The sequence below is a fragment of the Tetranychus urticae genome, chromosome 1, assembly GCF_039701765.1.
Source record: "Tetranychus urticae isolate SD_2017Ah chromosome 1, NJAU_TeUrti_SD_1.0, whole genome shotgun sequence".
Classification (NCBI taxonomy): Eukaryota; Metazoa; Arthropoda; class Arachnida; order Trombidiformes; family Tetranychidae; genus Tetranychus; species Tetranychus urticae.
The window spans coordinates 22,144,143-22,167,798 of NC_142958.1; the positions used below are offsets into that span (position 1 = coordinate 22,144,143).

A 23,656-nucleotide genomic window follows, 5' to 3' on the forward strand; every position below is an offset into this window, starting at 1 on the left:
TTCACTGGTATAAGGTTCACATGTTAGATGGTCATTTGAACGAGGAGTCGATGATTCCATAAGACAAGGCATGATGACAACAATAGCAATTGTTAACAGTTGAAATAAAAAGAGAAACAAGAAGATTAAAAAGAAAGCAGAGAAAAAGTTCTGACACAAGAGACAATCAAATGTGGAGTCAAGTTAAATTGATGAGAAGCAAAATTTGATCAATACAAGATTCAAATTAATTTGTAAAGACAATTTAATGTAAAGTTAACCAGAAAATTAAGACAACAGTTAGCTGTTCACTTCTTGATTAAAGAAACCTGTTACCAGAAAAAACCTTTATATGAACAACGTTTTCTTATCTCTCTCTCTCTCTCCCGCGTGGTTTCCCTCTCATTTTTCCCTTATCTGATCTGAGCAAGCGCTTTTAATCGAAATTTTTTTTAATCACTCGTTCTGTTGATGTTAATTGTGTATTTCATCATGACTATCAACAGTGATTCAGTATAATTTACTATGTGAAGGAAAAAGGAATTAACATTATTTAAACACAGATATCATCATCATCAACTTTACCATCAATCTCATCATATTTCTCATCATTTACCATCAAAAGTTATGCTGTCTCTTAACTCTGGCCCTACCAAAGGGCGTCCATATTTTTTCTGCTAATATTCACCAGCATACAGTATAGTCTTTCAATCTTCAACTCTTTCCTTTCTTCTCTATCTAATATTTGAAAGCAGTTCATGTTACCAGGGCGTGATGATTTATTATTACAATTCAGTTTACTAGTTATTCCAAGTATACAGAATATTTAGATTGAACTGTAGTAAAAAAAGAGCCGCTTCACTTGAAAAGGCATACTGTAATTATAAGTAGGCGATCGGACATGGGCTAACTTCCTATTTTATTTAATTTCCTTCTTCGCCTCCCATACAATTTTTATTAATCACACCATGATCTAAGGTGACAAAGGTTAGTTTCATATTCATTCCTTTCAATTATCTGTATATCAACTCTTGATTGATCCCTTTTAGCCTTAAGAAAAATGCTATTTCAATAAATTTAATGCTTTTATATGTTTTATTAGTGTTGATACACATCTTTTCAGGTTCAACTTGAATATCCCAGTTGGCGTTAGTAACATGTTTATTGTCAACCATCTACGGAATTTTTTTTTGGAAAGTTTGTTACAATCAAGACGAGACATAAACAAATGTTATACACTAACATGATTAATCCAGTTAATTGGTTGATCATATTTCGTTCTTGTAGGATAATCAAGTATCTTCTTCATGGTTTAATCTTTATGAGTAAATCCTGTTGCACATCTTCTTACTTTTTAGTTGGCAACTGTTGGTATTTTTGAGCTTGCAACACAATATTGTAAAATAGGTTATTCAACGTCTTAAATTGTGTCTTCATGTTAATCAACATCAATTAATGGGTAAAGACACTTATTGAAGGCATGGAAGATCAATCAAAGTGTATTAATTGAAACAATCGTTAATACTGATTCTTCCTTCAACAATTTTTATCCTTTTCTTCCTTCCGTCCATTCATTTAATGTATATTACAAACTAATCCATCATCTTTCAATGTTATACAGATGAATATTATACTGAGCATCAACTAATGTCAATCTAATCAGCAACTTCAACGCAATGAAAGTGTAAATCAAAGTTAATAATGAAGGCAACCAAATTTGATGATCAGTGAAATGTAAGTTGAATTTATTTTAAACTCTAATCTTCACTGTTGATCAGTTTTTGACAGTTTTGTAATTCAATCCATTAATCAATTGATTTCTTTTTCTCTTAACAGTTCAATCGATAATCCTTGACCCAAAGTGTAAAGGCCAGTGATTAGTTGTTACGATGATAATGATAATGAATAACCCGAACGATGATCTGGAAAAGGCCATTTACCTGTTTGATGTTGCGGTTTTATCGCCTGGTTAAATCCAAAATAAGAACTGTTCATCGCCCGTTTAAACAGTTAAACAGGCTCAAGTTGTCAATACAAAAAAAATGGAAAGTTGAATCAATGCTAAAATAAATTTGGATAAATCAACTAATAGTTAAGCTGGTTAACTGATAATGCTTATCCGTTGGTTTGAGGTTCAGATTTGGGTTAGAGTTTCCGTCGATTAAAGAAACTTGGACCATTGATCTTTTTTCATCACCATCTTGATCATCGCCTACATCATCATGATATTTATCATAATCATCATCATCATCTTATCTTCTTTCAAGGAATTGATATCCACGTGAGCCATCTAGTTCTTGATTCTGGTTTATTTCCAAGTGAATCAACAGCATTTCAACTGTTGACTTTTGTTATGCTTTTTTTCAAACTTTAATCATTACTATTCTGATGAAGTTTCAGTTTGTGCGAGTTTTTATCCCAAATTATTTTTATTAATAATCATCTGGGTTACTCGTGCAAATTAAATTAATCTTAAAGATTTACATTTCAAATTGTTTACTATTTACCATTTGATATGTTTTATTGTACATCAAAACATGTATAATATAAATGTTTATATTTATAAACACTAACTATTTGTTTTTTTTTGTTATTACAGTTGATACAAAACAAGCAATATAATTAACAGCTCCAGACAAAACAAGTTTGTTAGCTTGAAAATGAATGTGAATCAAACTATGGAACGGATCCTGAGGCAATTCAACAGTTTAACTATTGATCAATAATAATTTTGTTGGTGATCAGTTATTTACAATTTAAAAAATGTTGAAAGCTTCAAGTTATTTGTTATAATATCTGTAAAAACAGACTGAAAAGGCCACTTGAACATATTTTAACTATTGATCAATAACTGTTGACCTTGTTCAGCTTATAAATCACCAAGTAAGTCCAAATGGTTGAGACAAGTTCATGGGTTAATTGAAAATCAAGTCTTGAATTGATGACAGCAGGAAACGTTAACTGGTTCAGATTCTTGACTTGATTTTAACTCAATTGTGTGTTCATTCAGATCAAATAACAATAAATTTGTTCAATAATATTAACAATATTCATAAATGACAATAGTAAATGATCATGATACAGTCTTTCCTCACTTAAGTTATAGCCTCGCTTAAGTTATAGATATTTTTGAGACGCTTTGAAGTTAAAAGGTTAAAACTAAAGAGTTTAACTACCTAGGTAATGCCAATAGGGTTTGAATAGTTTAATTGAAATGATGGTCAGTGTGTTTTTAGATACCAACATGGTTAGGTTGATTTATTAAGTTTATATCAAAGAGTTGGAATGATTTATCAACTCAAACAATTAAGAATTGCTGGTACCAAAGTGGCTACAAACAGTGACATCTGCGGATAAAACGCTTGTACTTAGACCCACAAAAATTATAACTTAAGTGAGGAAAGACTGTAATAACCATGCAGGAAGAAGGAAGATATCGAATGAAAAAAAACCTCAAAACAAATCCTTTAGTGTTTGTGGTTTTGATGACAACCCGTTTTTTTTTTGATGGGATAAAACAATAATTGATTTCAATTCTCATGAAAAGTAACTAAATCAAAGTGGAATTAATTAAAATGTTTATTATTTTTTCAGATTGGCAGTTTAGTTGAGACTTTTATTGACCCAAGTTTGGTGATTGTTACGGTCTATTAATTGGTTGTAATCAAGGAAACAAAGGCTTTAATCAACAGGAAACAATAAAGGTTGTTGCTATTTAATCATAATTGTCATTAAATTTTGGATCAAAGAAAAGCTTAATCATCAACAAAATCAAAGGAACCACAAAAATACATTTGCTTTTAATAGAGACACAAATTAAGAATCCAAAAAAGAGTCCAAAACCAAAAAGCTTAACACAACAAGGTAAGATGATGGTTTTTTGTTAATTGTAATTAGTTGATTGTCCAAGGTTGATCAACCCTGAAAGACTTGACAATTTGATCACAAGATTGATTGTGTTAATGTTAATGATGATGATGACGGTGAAAAAACAGTCACAATTAAACAGTTGAAAATCAAATGGGCAACGTTTTTTATTCTGGTCAACACTTTGACGACACTTACAGCATTAACTTAGTGAATAATAATGAAAATGAATTTCATTCTAATTTCATTATTTGATCAACAAAATCATTCTCATCCATTTACGTTACAATCGACATTGAATTTGTTAATTACTCGTCATTTGGATTGCATATTCAACCTAAACTAATAATCATTGCTTTACATTTGTCAGTAATTCCAATTCAGATCTCCAGCTGTTATCAATTATTTGGACTATTTTGATTGGATTCTTGATTCGTTTAAATATTTAAGCAAATTATGGTTAATGCTGTGGTGTTGATGGAGCCAAACATTACCAGTTATCGAGTTTATTACAACCAGAGCGACCAAACACACTCGGACTTAACCACTTGTTCAAGCCCTTGGTTTCATATATTGGAAGCAAATTTTTGATCGACATCAAACCTGCTAATCATCTTGAACAATCAACAATTTACAATACAATGGAAAGTCCAAATATTCATTGATTCAGTAACCAGTAACAATTGGAATCAGCCTTGAAAATGAACGTTTCAACAAAAAGTCTAAAAAAGGAAAGTAAAATTCCAGGAGAAAAAAAATCATCCCATGGTCAACACAAATAGAAACCGAAGTACAATTGATCCTAATTTTCTGGAAAATCAACAGTAATTTGATGGTTACAATCATTACAACCACACTCGATTGCACTGAAAACTTGCCATGTTGAAATTGTAACAGAATCTTGATAATTTCCATAATCAGATTAGATTGAAAGGATACTTTTGCGTACAAAAGCAGAGCAATTACATAATTTTGTAAATTCAGTGGCACAGATTGATCAATGATTAACAATCACTTTTACCAAGATAAATCATTTTCCAATATTCTGTATAAATCAAATTAACGATGAATAATTTCACTGATTCATTACTTTTATCAATTGTCCACAGTTAAGTTCAAATGTAGTTCAACATACCAAATGCTTTATATTATTTAATAGTCATTAATCACAAATTACTATTAAATAATAACCAACCTTGGTAATTCATCCTTTAATTGAGATGTTGTACAATCAATGAAACCAATAGATGTAAACAAAATTCAAACCTCAATCAACTTAAATGATTATCAAATAAAAACAAGTAAAGTTGATCTTTTTGTTTACAAATTTTCCTTTGAAAGATCAAAGTTTCTTACAATTTAATTGTACAATTAATTAATTTGGGTAATTATTTAATAATCAAGATGAAGAAGGATTAAATGATTGATAAAACATGAAAAACAAAAAATGAACAACATCAGTAGTCGATGATAAAAGGCTTTAAAATTCAACTTGAATGATCTTTGATTTATTTGATAAAACCCAATCCTGAGGCAAACTTCCTAGAAGCTCAGAATTTTACTCAGAAATTTGATTTCTTAAGTAACAACAATTTGAAGGTTAAATGATAAAACATAGATCTTTTCAAGTACCTTTTAATGCCTAAATGATGTTGAATTGTTTCTCAGTAAAGTCAACTATTCAGTCTCAAAAGACACCATCAATGGACACTTAACCTGTATGTCAAGTGTATTGAATAACTGGTCAATGAAATCAATTGTTAAATGTTTACATTTTCAAATAGTTAACCAGTTAATGTTCAAGTTGAAATACATTTTGATTTACACTTTCAATGATCAATGAAGCAAGTTGAATCCTAAATGCTCAGAATAAGGTTGTTCAACCTTAACCTTGGTTTAAACATGTTGACATGTTATCCTCGTGGTTCTTGAGTTTCCTCAGGAATCATGAAAATAATGAAAAAAATACATAAAAACATTATTTACCCATAAATTTCAATACATCAATAGATTAACATGTCTATAAGTAAAGCTTTTAAGTCAGGTCTTTGAACAGCCAAAAAACCATTGACCATTTGAAAGGTTGAAAACAAAAGTGTATTAAACTGATTTAATTTAATCATATTGATTATTGGTAAATCAAAATATTGGATTGATTCTAATTCAATTGAAGGTTCATCAAAACAAACCTTGAATGATGAAAACAACTCAAATTGGTCAAACCTTATCCAAAGCCTTTGATTGTTTACATTTATTGCTGGTTTAGATGCACCTAACAATGAGTTAAATTTATAGTCAATGTTTTACAATTGCTGTAAATTGCTGTAAATTGCTGTTGACAGAATACAAATCTTGAAATGGAAATACAATTGAATGTAAATTTGGTTAGGAAATGTAAGTGTCTGTTGAACGGTTAATTAACACATCACTTATTATGTTACTATTAATATTTACCATCAGAATTAAGCTGTTTATTGCTATTATTTAACGGGTTTTAATAGTGATTATCTTTATTTTCATTTTGCCACTTTAAATTGGTCTTCAGTTTGTTTCGTGTATAAACAATAAAAGCTGTTAAAAATGATAATGTAATGATATTAATAATTGTTGGCAACATCTGATATAAATCAAATTGTCTTGTAATACACAAGCAAAACAAATGTAGTAACCATTTTAATCATTTATATAAAGCTGGTCTGTTAGTGTCAGTTAACAGGTAACAATTAACTTAAGGAAAAACCTAAAAAATAAAATCAAGTCCACCAATAAAAAGGTTGAAACATGTGATTGAGATGCATCCAGTTGCTTACAAACCCAATACACATTATTTACTTTGTAACCACTATTTGTGTATCAAGATCCATTTTATCCTCTACTGAATAATTAATAGGAAATCTGGGATTTAATAGGCTTCATTATCTAATCAATTATTTGCTGAGGGAATCACAATTTACCGAGAAATTGGCTGTGCAGATATCGATGAGATTGATGGTGTTTACCAGTGCAACAACAGGTACTTCTTGAGAAAGGAAAGGTTAGATGGTTGGGCATTAATTAGACAATTAGTTTACACCTGATCGATGAATTATAACCTACGGAAATTAAAAGTGATAACTGCTTGTACCATGATTGTCGTGATACCTGAATTAAAGTGAATCTATTAATTTGTACTTTCAGTTTAGGATGTTTATACTTGGCAAGATGGTTATCATTGTATTGATATATTTTTGGGAAGGTGAGCAAGTTTTTGATTCACATTTGTATCCATTATTATGATGAACCTGAAAAATGTTTGAAAACCAAATTGATACCAGGAATAGAAAATAATCCTGAAGGGTAAAAGAAAAGTCAGATTAAAGGTGAGTTTCACGAATTAATTGTTTCAAAATACTGAATAAGAAAATGAACTTCAATTTTTTTTACCTTTTTTTCATTCTGTTTCAGTTAGTAACTGCTATTCAGGAACGCGTGGTGATGTTGATTAACTGTTTCATTTATGACACATTATATTTGATATTAAGTTAGTTTGAGGTGATTTTGCCATTAATTTCAATAAACAGTTAACTAAAGAACCGAAAAATTATGAAATGAAAAAGTGAAACACATGAAAGAAGATGACAGTTCACTGGATTTCACTTGTTTATAAATTGTAAAGAGGCACAATACGGTGAGGAAATATGGGATTTAAATTATGGGATTTAAGTAATGACGAAGATAATTAAATTAGGAAAAATGGAAAATTAAAGAAATGAATGAAAACAAACTGCAAAACATGTGAATTGTCCTTGTGTGTGAAGCCAAGCTTGTAAAAAATTGAATAAGATTTATAAAAATTTAGTTTCTTCCTTCGAGTCCGTGTTAGTTTGCGACATTTTATGTTTCCATGTTCAGAGTTGGGTTCTAGTGTGATGTTGGTTGCTTGTGGACACAAATCAAAATTGAAAATTGATCTAAATTTGCTTTAATTCAATTAAACGATAAACGTCAACTTAAAGCTGCCAGTACGAAGGCAACTCCATCTTTTAGGAGGGAAATGAACAATAAATGTGATCCCTAATCATTTCATTTGTAAACAATCAAAAGAGCCTTGAATTCAGATGAATTGTTGTTCAAATTTTACGTGTGAATAAATTCATAAGGTTCCTTACTTTTTTTAAGCAATCGACATCACAACAGAATGTATTCAAGCTCATCGATGATGCAAAATCAGAATTTTCCTTATTTCTAATTGATCTTATATTGATTTAGTCCACTTTGAATGCAGATATTACATTTCTAGAATCGTGAAGAAATTTTTTTACTTTAAGAGCTTCAAATTATTCAAGGTTTTGAAAAAATCTGATAAAAGAAGGACAAAATAAATTGAACGAATTTCTGGAACATTATCTCTTTATTCATGCAATAGATGGAGTGCTAAACTTCACTTAACTTGAGTTGCTGTGGTTTTGATTGTTTACTTTTTTTACCGATCACTTGCATCTGATAAACACCTGGTTCTGTTTTATTACCTCAACTATCTTGTTCAACATTAATTTTATTTCCTTGAATTTGTTCCTTTGAAGTGCTCAATCAAATCCTATTTGAACACGATGGTTAATGTTATGAAAGGCATTCTTATTGAATGCGATGCTCAAATGAAACAGTTTCTTCTGCATTTGGATGAAACAAATGCTCTTGGTACGAAGTTTATCATCCAAGATCTTGATGCAACTCATCTTTTTGTTTCCCCGGAGATCATTGAAACCCTGAAAAATAAGATTGACGATCTTATGGACCAGATAAACTATGTAGAAATGTAAAATTTGAGCCTAATTTTTTATCAGAGATCCTACATTATTTTTGTATCCGACTTAAAACTCAACTCTTGTTAGTGGTAAAGATACCAATCATCCTTCTAAATCGATAATAAAGATTGCATTAACGAAAACGTGAATCATTTTGAATCATCATTCATATTTTATTTCATTGCAATATTCAGGTAACAATATTTTCCAATTTTCTCATCATTTTTAATCTATTGTGACTAGAGGCTTTGTTTTTTGTAATTTTCGAGATAAACAGCAACAGAATGAAATGATTTTGAAAATTATATAGAATGGTTTCCAAATGATTGAGAAAATGGAGAAACCTAACCAAACACAGGCCAAAGTCATTAATTGAAAAACAAAATCAAAATAATTATATTGAGGTCGATGCTCATAGACAACATCAGGTCCTGATGACTTCCGAACGGTAACAAAAGCTTTACTCAGTGTACCAAGCACATTGACGATATCAGGTACTGATTCACTCAAAGATCCATGATAAGTTCCAGCTTCCTGTAAATAAAGAAAAGAAACTTGAGTAAATCGGATAAAAAAAACCTGAAAAGTTTAAACTCACCTGAAGACCATAAGATTGAAATTGACCGTTTGGAACCATTGGCCTTGGAATATAACCAGCTCCGCCGTTATTATAATTGATTGGTCTTGATGAGGTTCTATGTCTTTGAGTGTTGATGTAATGAGTTAAAACCATTGTCGTTGATTGACTATCAGCCATTTCAGTGACAAAATTGTAAAGTTCATCTTCGCAGTTGGGTTTGCATCGAGGTAGAGTGGCACAGAATTCAGCTCGATGGATTTGTAATGTTTGACATTTTGCATTGGTACAAAAAGTGTCGTTCGATCGTAACAGGTCACGTCTAACATTGATATCAGATGGTAAACAGTTGCAAGTTTGCCGGTACAAGGTGAGTAAACATTGATCAACACAATCGTATTTAGATTGAGGAGGTTTCAAGTGAGGTGAAACAATGCCCATGAAGTTTCTTTCATCAACTAGTTTACCAGTGTTAACCTGTTCATTTTTGCCGTTCATCGTTTGTTTATATTGATCACATCCAGTCCTGAACGGCGGAGGCATCCGTTTCTCAATTATCTTGTCAAATGTGATCAAATAATTGTAACCAGGTTTTAGTTTGGATATCTTTTGACTACTCAAGGGTAGCTCATTGGACTGGTGAATAGATATTGAAGCATCCAAATCATCTGTGAAAGCTTCCACGTTTGGTTTACGTCCAAATTCAATTTCAAGAGTCATCAGGTCACCATTTTTGGTTGTCAACAATCCATTTCCACCACCTTCATCACTGAACCTGGACCAGCGAACCTTTAAATCACGTGAAGATCGAATTGGTTTACCCAATTTACTAAAGAAAGTGTAACATCTTTTACCCAAACCAAAGTTAATACTTTCCAGTGTTGGGACAATCTCATGGCAAGGAATTGGAGACACTTCAAACGTACCAGTTACTTGGTTAATCGTTGGTATCATCAAATTACACTTAATATCCTCCTCTTTGGCCTTATCAGCATTGAAATTGCGCCTAAACACCTCATTGGCTGCTTCAACAGCGCCTGGTTTGAGATCACTCTTAAAACAAAGAGTAACCGAGGGTAAATCAAATATTTCAGCAAAGGTTAAATTGGTGGTTATAGTCGTGGGAAAGCTTAGATAAACCTTAACTAACATCATGGATTGGCTGATGAATAAGAAACAGCAGACAGAAAATACAACACTTTGAAACAATAAATTACAACAGTTACGCGAAGTTGATCTTTTCTCGTTTACGGCACTATTTCCACCTGATTCAATGTCAACCTGATTGGAGGGAAATACAGCCATTTTGCAAAGGACACAAACACTCGCACTGATTGTCAAAACAGGACTGAAATGATCTAATCACTGTTGTTATTATCTAATGTGTGAATCACAGTCGAATGTGTTTAAAAAAAGCAAATGTCCATCTCAGTAAAATTATTGTTTTGATGATTGGTTGTTCGAAAGTTCAAAGACCTTAGACTATTATTCTCACCCAAGTCCGCCTCCTTATTATGGACAATCTGAAAGGTAATCAATGAATGACTAAATACTTTACATTCAAGATCATTCTACCCACCTCCCTCTCCTCCTTACCACCTTCTTACACCCTCTTTCCTTTGTATTCATCATTATCAACCATTCATCATTATGGCAATAATTGACACTACTCTGGACAATTAATATCACTCAGACCAGGAAGAAGATGTGATCTGAAATTAAATTATGAAATCTGTCGATTTCTTGCATCGTTATTCGGAGATTCAACTGATTTTGAAAATTTTCACAGCAAACATTTTTCCATTCACTTTAACGTGATTTCAATATCAATACCTGTTGAGATCATGTTTGCCCAACATTATATCATAATTGGTAAAAAAGCATTTTAAAATGTCACAAAATTGTCCTGTGGTTAGAATAAGGCAAATCTTAATAAATTGAACATTTTAAATAGATAATTAATATTTTAAGAAAGCATTTTAACAAATTGCACTCTTATTGGATATTTTAAGTGAGCTTTAGTCTTCTCTACAACTACACTGTAAGTTTACTCACTTGACGTTTCACAGCAATCTATTTTATCCTTTATCCTTTCTGCCTTGTGTTTGCCATATGATTGTATTTATGTTGTTACATTTGTTTTTAATTTCACCAACGTTAATCAAGTTGGTTAGTCAATTAGTTAATTTATTAAATCTATCTACTCATGGAGCGTAAAGATCAACCTGAAAAAACTCCTGAGAAAAATCCACCTCAGGCTATAGAAGTACGGACTGTTACAGACAGCAATCCGTTCGGTGAATATTGTATAAACCTTCGGACCATTTATTTGTAAGTATTATTTCATATTTAAACTTCTTTCAGTTTAACAATTCAACGATCATGAGATTATCAAGCTCATCGTTTTATTATATCACAACTTGCATGCTTTTGTATTGTAACACACATGTTTTTTTTCATAATTGTAAACCCACAGACATCCATTGGAGAGTTATATTTTTGGTACCAAAAAACCATTGTTTGAAAGAGACTCGTCAGTTCCTGCTAGATTTCAACGAATGGAGGAAGAATTTGCAATCCATGGGATGAGGAGATCGGTGGAAGCTGTACTTCTAGTTCATCAGCATAAAGTACCACATGTTTTACTCCTTCAATTGGGAACAACCTTCTTCAAGCTGCCAGGAGGTGAACTTGCCATCGGTGAATCTGAATCTGAAGGAGTTAGAAGATTGATTAACGAGATGCTTGGACATGATATTCCTCCTGGTGCGGAAAACATTGCAGATCATTGGCAAGTTGCTGATGTTATTGGTAATTGGTGGAGGCCTAACTTTGAGACGCATCAATATCCATATATTCCAGCTCATATAACCAAACCAAAAGAGCATAAAAAATTACTTTTAATCCAATTACCTGATACCGCCAGATTCGTGGTTCCAAAAAATTACAGATTAGTCGCAGCTCCAATCTTTGAATTGTTTGACAATACTCAAGGCTATGGACATATCATAGCAAGTATTCCGCAAATGCTTTGCCGTTACAATTTTGTTTACCTGTGATTTACCGAGCTTCATCCATTTTCTTAAAATCTCTTAGTGCTTCATTTAATCTATTATTTTTCAATTGCAAGCTATCAAAGTCTAAAATTTAACATCATCATTTTCACGGATTCACTCAATATTTATCTGATAAAATTCAAAATGCATCCTGATTCATTTTTTCCCTGGTTGCCGTCCTTCTACCTACTTTTTCAATCAATTTCAATCTGTCCAACCTTTTAACTTATCAACATCATCTTCTAAATTATATTGTTTTGATTTGTTATTAGATTTATCAGCAATGTAATGAATATCAACCAGAGAAATAATCTTTATAATAGTCTTATGAATATGTTTTCTTACAATTGATAAAATCTTTTGTAATTGCTTTTTCTCCTCTTTTTTTACTGTTATTAATTATTCTCAGAATGTACAAAAGGTAAAGCAAGTTTTAGAAAAGTGATTGATTTGACTTTTTTCAAATTCATTCCTTACACTTTCACTAATGACAGGTTGAGACTCAAGTTCAAAGACCCAACATCATTGTTTCCCAAGAAACTCTTTGTAATTACTAATCACTCTCTCCCACTTTTTCATATTTCAATAGCCAGTTCAGTAATATAAGTAAGTATAATTGTGATGAAAAAAAATAAAAACAATTCTATTTCCTTCCTTTCTTTACAAATGAGAAATAAATTTCCTCAATATCGACCTCTGGATAAAAGTAAAACTTGCAAGTGCTCTTTGTGTACATTATTTAATTCACAATCTCACACTGCCATTCTGAATGATTGATTTGCTTGATTTTCTGTCCTTTATTAATTTATATTTTCTTCATTTCTTTATCTAGATTTACTGTTCCAGGCCTTGATATTTGTATTCCTGTTTTAATCTGTCTTGGATAGCTCATGTTTACATATGCGATTACATTGCTGTTCACCTATTAGGGTCAATGTAAGGTCTATAAAATTATTTGATGAATTTGTGAAACAATTACGTGACAACAAATAAAACTTTTAAGTGCTGACAATCATGAGAGCTTTCAAAACAACACAGGAAACTTCTTATTCGATAGCTTTGTATTTCACATTGATAATTCTGGGTGATAAGTTAGATATGAAGATGATAAGTAATACTTGTTCACTCTTCTGAAAAACATTGAATGCGAAGGTTTATTTACATCAACAACATGGTCAACTCATTCAAATGAGCTGTTGAATTGTTTTGGCTCAAACATGATTATAATAGGAAATTTTGTATTGGTTCATCTACTTAATTCGGTTTCATTGTTGGGTGATGAAGTAAAGCCCTTTTTTGATAGAGATCATGTTTTGCATTAGATTCTGAAAAATAAACTTTTATTGATAATATCACATGAAGGTAAAGATTATCTCCACTTGATTACAAATCACTCGATATATTGATAATAAAGAGTAGATGCATTTTACTTAGCAAAGAGTAAATGATAACTTATGATAAATTATCATTGATTAGCAATCGATGATTAAAAAAGAAAGATTGTCGACTGGCGCTGATGAAAAGAAACAAGATTGGACATAAGCTACATCTAAGCAAACTGTGTTTAATTTTACCAAATTGTTGATGTAAACATGTTCAATGTGAGGATAAATCTTTCATTTTTAAGTTTCTTTACGTTGTTTTTGTTTTAAGTGTTGTTTTTATCATAAATTAATTAAGTATCTGTTAAGCTGTTAAATCACATCATATTTTACAATGTCAGTAACCGGTGTAACTATTAATACACCTTCAACTGGGTGGCCAAAAAATCAATCACAGTTCACTGGGAATTATCTTGCTGCAACAAATTTACTCTCAGTTACATGTAACCGGACAATCAATCTGTAAGTAAACAAACTAAAAATAAAACAATTATTTTTTAGGTAACATCCATAAATATAATTTATTAATATTTCTGTTTTTTAATTGTACATCCAAATATATTTGTATGTCTATGTTTCGGTTGTTTCACCAGATATCCTTTAACAAATTACACTTTTGGTACAAAAGATGCTCTCTTTGAAAAAGACCCTTCTGTTCCAGCAAGATTCCAAAGGATGAAGGAAGAATTTGAAAAAGTAGGAATGAGACGATCGGTCGAAGGAGTTCTTCTTGTTCACGAACATCGTTTACCTCATGTCTTACTATTACAATTGGGTACAACATTCTTTAAATTACCCGGTGGTGAACTTAAAGCCGGAGAAGATGAGGTTGAAGGTCTTAAGCGTTTACTTACTGAAACATTGGGTCGCCAAGATGGTATTGCTAATGAATGGACAATTGAAGATACAATTGGTAATTGGTGGAGACCCAATTTTGAGCCACCTCAATATCCTTATGTTCCTCCTCACATAACTAAACCAAAAGAGCACAAGAAACTATTTCTTGTACAACTACCGGAGAAAGCTTTATTTGCTGTTCCCAAGAATTATAAATTGGTAGCTGCACCGCTATTTGAATTGTATGACAATGCTCAAGGATATGGACCTATCATCTCTAGCTTACCTCAAGCCCTGAGTCGCTTCAATTTTATTTACTTGTGAATTAAATATACTTTATTATTGAACTAGATCAGGATCTAACTATCAATTCACATCTCTTTTACTCTTGTGTTTTTCCTACATCCTTATTTTTTCATATTTTTCAAGACCTCTAAAATGATATTCATTTTCCTCTCGAATCATGTTTTATCATATTAGGCTGAATGTCATGATAATGATTTAATAGCAGTGATCTTGAATAGCTCCTTGAATGATAGTATTCATTGTTTTATTGCAATAGTAAAACTCGTCTAAAGAAGAAAACTGAAAAGTTTGATTCTCATGATATTTAGAGGAAACAGATTGTTGATGAAATCACGATAACCAACAGTTTCACTTGTAAGCTATTAAATATTTTAATCACTGTATTAATCATTAGTTATCATTTTTATTTGTATAAAACAATATTATCGAAGACAAGAAAAATCACTTCCATAACTTCTTGATGGACATATTTCGTTCAGCATCTTTTTGCATTACTTTAGCCACAGCCATTTCAAAATCTTCTTGAGTGACATGAACACGACGTTCTCTTAAAGCGTACATACCAGCTTCAGTACAAACACCTTTAACTTCTGCACCAGAAGCACCAGGCATCATTTCTGCGATTTTTCTCAGGTTGATTCCTCGAGTAAGGTTCATCTTCCTAGAGTGAATTTTTAATATATCCAAACGAGCTTCTTCATTTGGAGGTGGAAATTCAATTTTACGGTCGATTCTACCAGGACGAAGAAGAGCTGGGTCAAGAATATCTATTCTGTTGGTTGCCATGATCACTTTGATGTTTTTAGTGGCTTCAAAACCGTCCAATTGATTAAGAAGCTCCAACATAGTTCTTTGAACCTCAGAGTCTCCTCCGGAGCTTGATTCAATACGAGAGGAACCAATGGAGTCGATTTCATCCATAAAAATGATTGATGGTGCATGTTCTCGAGCCATAACGAACAATTCTCTGACCATACGAGAACCTTCTCCGATGAATTTTTGAACAAGCTCGGATCCTGAGACTCTGATAAAAGTACAATCGGTGTGATGAGCAACAGCTCGGGCCAAGAGTGTTTTACCTGTTCCTGGAGGCCCATAAAGGAGTACACCTAAGAGATAGAGTCGATAATAAGAGAAATATTTGGATTAAAAGATGTGACAAGAAATTACATCGAAATAACATACCTTTAGGCTGAGCAATTCCAAGAGCTTCAAATAATTCTGGATGCTTTACCGGCAATTCGATAACCTCTTTAATTTCCTGAATTTGTTTACCTAAACCACCAACCATTTCGTACGTTGAGTCAGGTACTTTTTCGACCATCATAAGACTAACCAGTGGGTCTACTTTATTCGGTAGTATCTTGTGTAGCGTATAACTGTCATTGCGAAGGGCAACACGGCAATTTGGAGTAACATCCTTTATATCGATATTTTTGTCGATGTCAACGACAAATTTACCTTCTGGATGGACTTTCACTAGAACTTTTTTCTTATCTATAGGTTTAACAACTTCACCAACATAAGAACCTTGTTCTTGAAGTAATTGCAATTCCTCTCTTAACATCCTAACTGTCAGAGAAAAAAACAATAAAAAGAAAATTTATTAAAAATTAGTGTTTGTCAGTAAGCATTGTTACAATTATTATTATAGGAAAAAGATGAGTAGAAACTAGAAAATATATATTGAATGTGATAAGTATTGAGAACAATACAAAGACAATGGTCAAATTAAACTCACCTTTAGCGTTGAGTTCATTTCTCTGGGCTTGAAGACGACGCAAATTCTGGGTCTTTTCTGTCACAACTAATTGTAATTCCTCAATCTTGGTGATGTAATAGGCCTTCAAACCTTCACCTTTACGTTCATCAATCTCCATTTCTGGCATGGTGACGATCAATAGGTAAAAAATAAAACTGAATTTAATTAGAAAAACCAAGTGGACTAAAAAACCAAACCAAGATGAGTTTGCCAAAACATAAAAATAAGGGACCTTTCAAAAATTATCAATAATCTGAAAGTTGAATTAAAAGGGCAATTTAATTACGAAAGTTGAACCAGAGTTCGGTAAGAAGTAATTAATCTGATTAAATTGACTATCTATAAATTAAATCCAACAATATAATTAATTAAAAGGAACAGGAGTTTGATTAAAGAGCTAAATCATAATTAAATTACCATAAAACCTAATAAAACGAATACAGCTCCATCTATCGTATTCAACATATGTTTGCAAAAGCAAATTTTTACAGATCAGTGAATGTTTTTAAATTTTCTGTTTTCGAGGGTGATTCTGAAAATACTGTCTGTTTTAACCAGTTAATTGTTAGTTTGATTGGAAAATACTAATCTGAGAATATTGAATAATGTCAGTAACTGGTGTAACCATTAATACACCTTCAACTGGGTGGCCAAAAAATCAATCACAGTTCACTGGGAAATATCTTGCCGCAACAAATTTACTCTCGGTTACATGTAACCGGACAATCAATCTGTAAGTAAACAAATTCAAAAATACCTTTTTCTGATTAATTTGACTTTAACATGCTTAATTGCTGAAACATTATGCATAAATATGCTTTATTAAACTTTATGTTTCCTTTATTGTCCATATTTATCTATACTTTTTTCCACCAGATACCCTTTAACAAATTACACTTTTGGTACAAAAGATGCTCTCTTTGAAAAAGACCCTTCTGTTCCAGCAAGATTCCAAAGGATGAAAGAAGAATTTGAAAAAGTAGGAATGAGGCGATCAGTCGAAGGAGTTCTTCTTGTTCACGAACATCGTTTACCTCATGTCTTACTATTACAATTGGGTACAACATTCTTTAAATTACCCGGTGGTGAACTTAAAGCCGGAGAAGATGAGGTTGAAGGTCTTAAGCGTTTACTTACTGAAACATTGGGTCGCCAAGATGGTATTGCTAATGAATGGACAATTGAAGATACAATTGGTAATTGGTGGAGACCCAATTTTGAGCCACCTCAATATCCTTATGTTCCTCCTCACATAACTAAACCAAAAGAGCACAAGAAACTATTTCTTGTACAACTACCGGAGAAAGCTTTATTTGCTGTTCCCAAGAATTATAAATTGGTAGCTGCACCGCTATTTGAATTGTATGACAATGCTCAAGGATATGGACCTATCATCTCTAGCTTACCTCAAGCCCTGAGTCGCTTCAATTTTATTTACTTGTAAACAATTACAATTCATGCTTAATAAATCATTTTCATTTCCCACTAAATCATATTCATGCATTTAAATATTCCGACTGTATTAGCATTCATCTGACTTTGTATTTATTTTATTATTTTTTAAGTTATCATCAATTTGTCAAACAAATCTTATTTTTTAGACATTCACAAAACTGAAGTTATAATGTAAACTTGATCTTTTCAATCATACTTCATAGCTTCATTAATTACACTTTCAATGTTTGTGTTAGAATATCTCAATATATTATATATTCTTATATTATTGTAAATTAAATAAACACACGTTGTTAAAATTGAAACACTAGAAGATTCAAACTTCTAAACGCGAAATAATCTAAAGTCAAGAATCATAAAACTTCCACAATTAATTAGCATGCAGAATTAAATAGATGCCATAGAGCTTTTAATTTGGTTTGCTATAACAATGGTTGAGTTATACATTTATTGAAAGCTAATTTCTCGGAGTAAGCTTTATGTTGAGGGGTTCTAATGGTTTAGTTGAGACATCCATGGCAAATTTAACTTCATCAACGTTCTTTGTTGAAATCCAACTGTAATGTTTGATTAGATGAATAATAAAAACTTTCATTTCGATCATAGCGAATTTCTGTCCAACACAGCTCCTTTTACCAAGACCAAAAGGTATGTAACCATATCTGGGTATTTTTGAATATCTTTCTGGACTAAATCGATCTGGATCAAATTGATTAGGATTTTCCCAGATTTTTTCATCTCGATGAATAGTATAGAATGAAAAAGCAACTGCTGTACCTTTCGGTACAACGTATTTACCAACCTCAGCGTCGTACTCGAGTTGATATGATGTTAAGGGAATCGGTGGGTAAAGTCTCATACTTTCTTTGACACATTGATCCAAGTAAGTTAATCTATTGATTTCATCTAAGGTTGTAGGATATTGATCATCAGCAAAGCTTGTTGCAATTTCATTATAAAGTATCTCCTGACATTCAATGTGATTACCTGAAAAGTAGAGGTAAAAATAAGAGACAATATTCATTTGAGGTAAATCCATAGATAGAAGCCTAAAGTGCAGTCAAAGAAAATAAGCTTACCTAAGAGAAACAGCGTCCATCTTATCCCAGCAGCGATACTATCATGTCCAGCAATAATTACATTGACAATTTCAGCTTTCATGCCTTCAATGTCAATTGATTGAGTAACATCATTTGAATTGGGATCGTGATGAACGGCCAATAGATCAATGAGATCATGTCTCATTTTTTGCTCCTTTTCATCAACTTTTAATTTTCGAGAGTCGAGTCTTTCAGTTATTTTGTCAATCAAAACAGCATCAAATCTGTCAACTGCTTCTTTGAAAAATTTACCTCCTTTGGTTTGAAAAAATATTTTATCAAACCATAAAATAGGGTTGAGTATACGAGTCAAAGCAATTTTTTCAACAGACTCAAGATCACTAAGAATCACTTTTTTATAGTCTTTCATTGAATCAACAGGAATACTCATTGTACTTTCCATAATGACATTCAATGATCCGATGTGAATATTATGAGCCATGTCAATTGTTTCAACTTTTTCTTCCTTCAAGTCTTTGGTTACCAAACTAAAGGCTTGATTCATTAATGGAATATAAGAAGTTAAACTTTTAGCATTGAAGAAAGGATCAATCATTCGTCGTCTTGCTCTCCATTTTTGACCATGGGAAGCCACGATGCCATCTTGAAGACCAAGAAACTTGTACTCTTCACCTTTTTTCTGATTAGGTTTACTAAGAACAGCCTGAGAAAACAATTCAGCGAAAATATTTAGATGCATTTTTATGCGTTAATTGTTGACAGTAAAAACATTAAGCGATTTATGGCATTAAAATTAATAAATGAGCTCACCTCAGCACCTTTGTAGTCAGTAATGGCAACCATTGGATACCAGCCCAACCAGAAAACGAAGACTCCTTCATTATCTACCTTCATACACTCAGATATGAATTCAGAAATAGTGGCTGAAATAAGATGAACACAAGGAAAGATGAACTATTGAGATTTCAATGAATTTACAATCAAGCGAATCAATTGTTACCCTTAAATTACTAATAAAAAGACAAAACTAACACAATTGTAACATTTATGAACAAGTTTTTTACAAATTGACAGAAATAGACGAAAATGGGTTGAACCTGATTTCTTTCCCATTCTGACTCTGATTGAAGATGCAAAATGTGTCCGTCTGTGCGATTAAAAAGTTTATCTGATCAACAGTTTTCGAGAAAATCGAATTCAAAGTTGAAACTTCGATCGGCTTTTTTACAGCTATGGAACCAGGTATTTTCATAAAACTCATTTCGCTCATGTAACATTTGACGGCAAACCAAAAAATGTATTTATTTTGAGAAATAAAGTTTTCGATTTTCTGTGGAACAGATAAGTTCGATTTTCACCTAAAGCTGTCGCATTCTGTGACCATAAACATTAGAGAGTCGAAACTTAGTATTTCTCGATAAAAATTATTTGCACACATCCTGAATTGAATGATTGCATCAATTTATCAATAGATCTCGTGATTTCGGTCATTTGCCGCAAAACTTTAAGTCTAAATATTTCGAGAATGGCATCACTTACAATCATAATTATTTCATCAATTCAATTCTTTACTAATTCTCAATTTGATTCAACTTAATAACTTTCCATTTTAACCTTTGGGACATGATTTTTGGGTTTTAAATGTACGCACAACAACTTATTAAACAAAACAAACTCATCTTAACACATATCTTGGTAAATAAACCACTTTTCTGGTTAAACTTGCAAATTGAATGCAAAAAGTAGTGCCAAAGTCTCGTAAATTTGCGTAAAGAGTTAAAACTTGACGCGTTTGTAGAGATATAAAAACTGATTCCATTGGTGCAATCGAATCCCTCATCTAATGGACAGTTGTCTAGAAAATTGAGGTCAAATTTGAAACTTCGATCGGCATTTGTACAGCTAGGGAACCAGATTTTTTCATAAAACTCATTACGCTGATGTAAAATTTGATGGGGAACCAGAAAATGGTCTTATTTTGGAAAATAAAATTTTCTGTTTTCTGTAAAACAGATAAGTTCAAATTTCATCTAAACCTGTCGCATTCTGTGACCATAAACATTAGAGAGCTGAAACTTAGTATTTCTCGATAAAAATCGTTTGCACACATCCTGAATTGAATGATTTTTTAAACTTAGCAATAGTTCTCTTGATTTTGGCCATTGGCCTTAAAACTTTGAGTCTCAATATTTCGGTAATGGTATCACATACAGTCATCATTCTTTGACCAAACATTAGATCTCGTCATGGGCTATAATATATTGAAAAAATATTTCATTCAAGATCTGACATAAACAGTTAAAGTATTACTTATGCTGTCAGATTTGTGAATTGTTGATAAAGTTGAATGATAATCTTATAAATTAATAGAAGGATATTCATTATTAAATGAATATGATCAGATTTTATTCGGTATTGAGTCATATACTGTTATAGCCCATAATGAAGCCTAATGTTTCGTGGAAAAATTTGATTGTAAGTTATGCCATTCTCGAAATATTGAGACTTAAGTTTTGCGGCAAATGGCCGAAATCAAGAGACCCATTGATAAATTGATGCAATCAAGCAATTCAGGATGTGTGCAAACGATCTTTATCGCGAAATATTAAGTTTCGGCTCTCTAATTCTTATGGTCACAGAATGCGACAGGTTTAGGTGAAAATCGAACTTATCTGTTTTACAGAATATCTAAAATTGTATTTTCGAAAATAAGACTATTTTTTGGTTATTTAGCAAAAGTTCCACCATAAAAATAAGTTTCGTGAAGAAATCTTCTTCCATAGCTGAACAAAAGGCGATCGAAGTTTCAAATTTGACCTCGATTTTCTGGAAAACTGGGGATTAGAGAAACTTTGTAATCACAAAAATGGACTCAATTTTTATTTCTTTACTAACTATCAGAGTCAGAATTTGAATTATTAAATTAGGTTATACCCATTTTTGCCCATTTGTTTCAATTTGTTAGTAAACTTGTTCATAAATGTGACAATTGTGTTAGCTGTGTCTTTTATTAGTAAAATGCCAACAACCAAGAGGAACCCACGTAAAACCACACCAATCCAACCCAAACGGTAACAACATAGAGAATCAAAATATTTGTAGTATGTATTAGGGGTTAATAATGATCAAATTTGACCAACCTAAAGTTTTCTTCACCGGACGGTGTCAAAAGTATGGATTCTAGTATAGATCCTCAATGTGATGCATTATAAACAATCCAGACACATAATTAATAAAAAAATCTTACTTGATGTAGCACTTGACGCAAAAGATGGGAACGATGGGACCAATTGTTTAACATTACCAAGAATAAAATGTCCTCTGTTTTGAGGAAAGGAGCGAAAATGTAAAATCCAGCTTAAAATTTGGTAAACTTTTCTGATCAACACAAAGAGAAGTAAACTTATTGGTCCAAACACAACAATTTGCAACAATTTAGCGTTAAAAAGCGTTTTAATATAATCCATATTAGCGTTTGTCGAAGGTTAACCGTTGCACCAAAAATGATATCAAAAAGTTGCTAAAGCTGAAGTGGAACAAACGGTGAATAAACACTTTAAAAAGGATTCACTTGTTTGATCGGATATTGCAAGTCCTAGGCATAGTAAGTAATAAATCGATGAACATAACAGCGATTCATAAGTGAAATATGAGCTTAACAATAAATCTTTCGGTACTTCATCAAATAGGTAATCAAACCTCAACTCATTCGTCTCTTTCCCTGATGGACTCGAAGTTGAAGTCAACAGTTTTGATACAATGACTTAAACTATCGTCAGGTTTCTATTTCTTTCATGTCGAAAGGGATTAAATTAGACAATTTGAACCAAATTATTCCAACGCTGTCAGTTAAGGCGGATGAACGTTTTTGAAATAAATTATTATGTGGTTTTGAAATGAATGACGATGATGAAACTAAACATTAATTATTATTTGATTAAAATCAAGCTTCAAAAATTCATCTAATGATGTTTACTGTTTACTGTACTTATGTCATTCATTGAAAGCGAAATGTCCTTCGAAATTTTCTCTATTTTGAAACTGAATTGTCGGAATTGATATCACGATTGAAGAGAAAGCTTGACTTTAGTGATTTTTGATTGCAAATTTCGTTTCAAATGAGAGGCTCGAGGTTGAAGCGTACATTTGCAATGAAAGAGCAAAGTTATAATTATAATTGAATTACGATTGGATTGTTGATTGAACAATACTTTTCTCTCTGCAAAGTGATTAAATTAATCATGAAGTGTGACCAGAGAAAATCAATTTGATCCAATGTTTAAATTATTACTATTATCATATTAAATTGCTATTAAAAGCTCATTAAATTAAGCATTTGCATCTCTAACCTTCTTGATCTGAAAAAATCTAATGAAATATCCTAAATCAAAGAATCTATAAGTATCTTATTTAATTAAATCATTTTCAACACCATTTAATACGCTTATATTGTCAAGAAATTATTAAAGCAAAAAGGTGCTTATGAGGTTGTTACTAAAGAGAAACAATTAACACAATTGCCACATTTATGAACAAGTTCACTATGAATTGAAACAAATGGTTAAAAACGAGTGGAAATTATTGTCTTTG

The 23,656-nt window shown here is 31.8% G+C and overlaps 7 protein-coding genes and 1 long non-coding RNA gene across 8 annotated transcripts; 5 read left to right on the forward strand and 3 right to left on the reverse strand.

Annotated features, from left to right (window-relative positions):
* The first annotated feature begins 470 nt into the window (after nucleotides 1-470).
* On the forward strand, nucleotides 471-5,157 carry LOC107362465 (uncharacterized). Its single transcript, XR_003082292.2, has 7 exons — nucleotides 471-966; nucleotides 1,082-1,438; nucleotides 1,601-1,713; nucleotides 1,816-2,260; nucleotides 2,579-2,862; nucleotides 3,574-3,843; nucleotides 4,217-5,157. It is a non-coding gene; the product is annotated as an uncharacterized LOC107362465 (long non-coding RNA).
* A 3,137-nt stretch (nucleotides 5,158-8,294) lies between these two features.
* Tfb5 (transcription factor B5) lies at nucleotides 8,295-8,779 on the forward strand. Its single transcript, XM_089266080.1, has one exon. The coding sequence runs from the start codon at nucleotides 8,436-8,438 to the stop codon at nucleotides 8,643-8,645; it is 210 nt and encodes a 69-aa protein (XP_089122206.1). The 5' UTR covers nucleotides 8,295-8,435; the 3' UTR covers nucleotides 8,646-8,779.
* On the reverse strand, nucleotides 8,780-10,737 carry LOC107362459 (uncharacterized). Its single transcript, XM_015929534.3, has 2 exons — nucleotides 9,229-10,737; nucleotides 8,780-9,164 (listed from the first exon to the last, which is right to left on the reverse strand). The coding sequence occupies exons 1-2, from the start codon at nucleotides 10,510-10,512 to the stop codon at nucleotides 8,856-8,858; spliced, it is 1,593 nt and encodes a 530-aa protein (XP_015785020.1). The 5' UTR covers nucleotides 10,513-10,737; the 3' UTR covers nucleotides 8,780-8,855.
* A 561-nt stretch (nucleotides 10,738-11,298) lies between these two features.
* Nucleotides 11,299-12,708, forward strand: LOC107362462 (cleavage and polyadenylation specificity factor subunit 5). The gene is made up of 2 exons (XM_015929536.3): nucleotides 11,299-11,538; nucleotides 11,684-12,708. Exons 1-2 carry the CDS (start codon nucleotides 11,414-11,416, stop codon nucleotides 12,264-12,266), a joined length of 708 nt encoding a protein of 235 aa, XP_015785022.1. The 5' UTR covers nucleotides 11,299-11,413; the 3' UTR covers nucleotides 12,267-12,708.
* A 1,105-nt stretch (nucleotides 12,709-13,813) lies between these two features.
* On the forward strand, nucleotides 13,814-14,829 carry LOC107362463 (cleavage and polyadenylation specificity factor subunit 5). Its single transcript, XM_015929537.3, has 2 exons — nucleotides 13,814-14,107; nucleotides 14,239-14,829. Exons 1-2 carry the CDS (start codon nucleotides 13,980-13,982, stop codon nucleotides 14,804-14,806), a joined length of 696 nt encoding a protein of 231 aa, XP_015785023.1. The 5' UTR covers nucleotides 13,814-13,979; the 3' UTR covers nucleotides 14,807-14,829.
* A 342-nt stretch (nucleotides 14,830-15,171) lies between these two features.
* On the reverse strand, nucleotides 15,172-16,718 carry Rpt6 (26S proteasome regulatory subunit Rpt6). Its single transcript, XM_015929535.3, has 3 exons — nucleotides 16,530-16,718; nucleotides 15,974-16,360; nucleotides 15,172-15,897 (listed from the first exon to the last, which is right to left on the reverse strand). The coding sequence occupies exons 1-3, from the start codon at nucleotides 16,675-16,677 to the stop codon at nucleotides 15,230-15,232; spliced, it is 1,203 nt and encodes a 400-aa protein (XP_015785021.1). The 5' UTR covers nucleotides 16,678-16,718; the 3' UTR covers nucleotides 15,172-15,229.
* A 343-nt stretch (nucleotides 16,719-17,061) lies between these two features.
* LOC107362464 (cleavage and polyadenylation specificity factor subunit 5) lies at nucleotides 17,062-18,040 on the forward strand. Its single transcript, XM_015929539.3, has 2 exons — nucleotides 17,062-17,283; nucleotides 17,427-18,040. Exons 1-2 carry the CDS (start codon nucleotides 17,156-17,158, stop codon nucleotides 17,992-17,994), a joined length of 696 nt encoding a protein of 231 aa, XP_015785025.1. The 5' UTR covers nucleotides 17,062-17,155; the 3' UTR covers nucleotides 17,995-18,040.
* A 357-nt stretch (nucleotides 18,041-18,397) lies between these two features.
* On the reverse strand, nucleotides 18,398-22,849 carry LOC107362538 (cytochrome P450 4V2-like). Its single transcript, XM_015929628.3, has 4 exons — nucleotides 22,314-22,849; nucleotides 19,877-19,989; nucleotides 19,085-19,769; nucleotides 18,398-18,992 (listed from the first exon to the last, which is right to left on the reverse strand). Exons 1-4 carry the CDS (start codon nucleotides 22,531-22,533, stop codon nucleotides 18,463-18,465), a joined length of 1,548 nt encoding a protein of 515 aa, XP_015785114.2. The 5' UTR covers nucleotides 22,534-22,849; the 3' UTR covers nucleotides 18,398-18,462.
* Nucleotides 22,850-23,656: the final 807 nt, after the last annotated feature.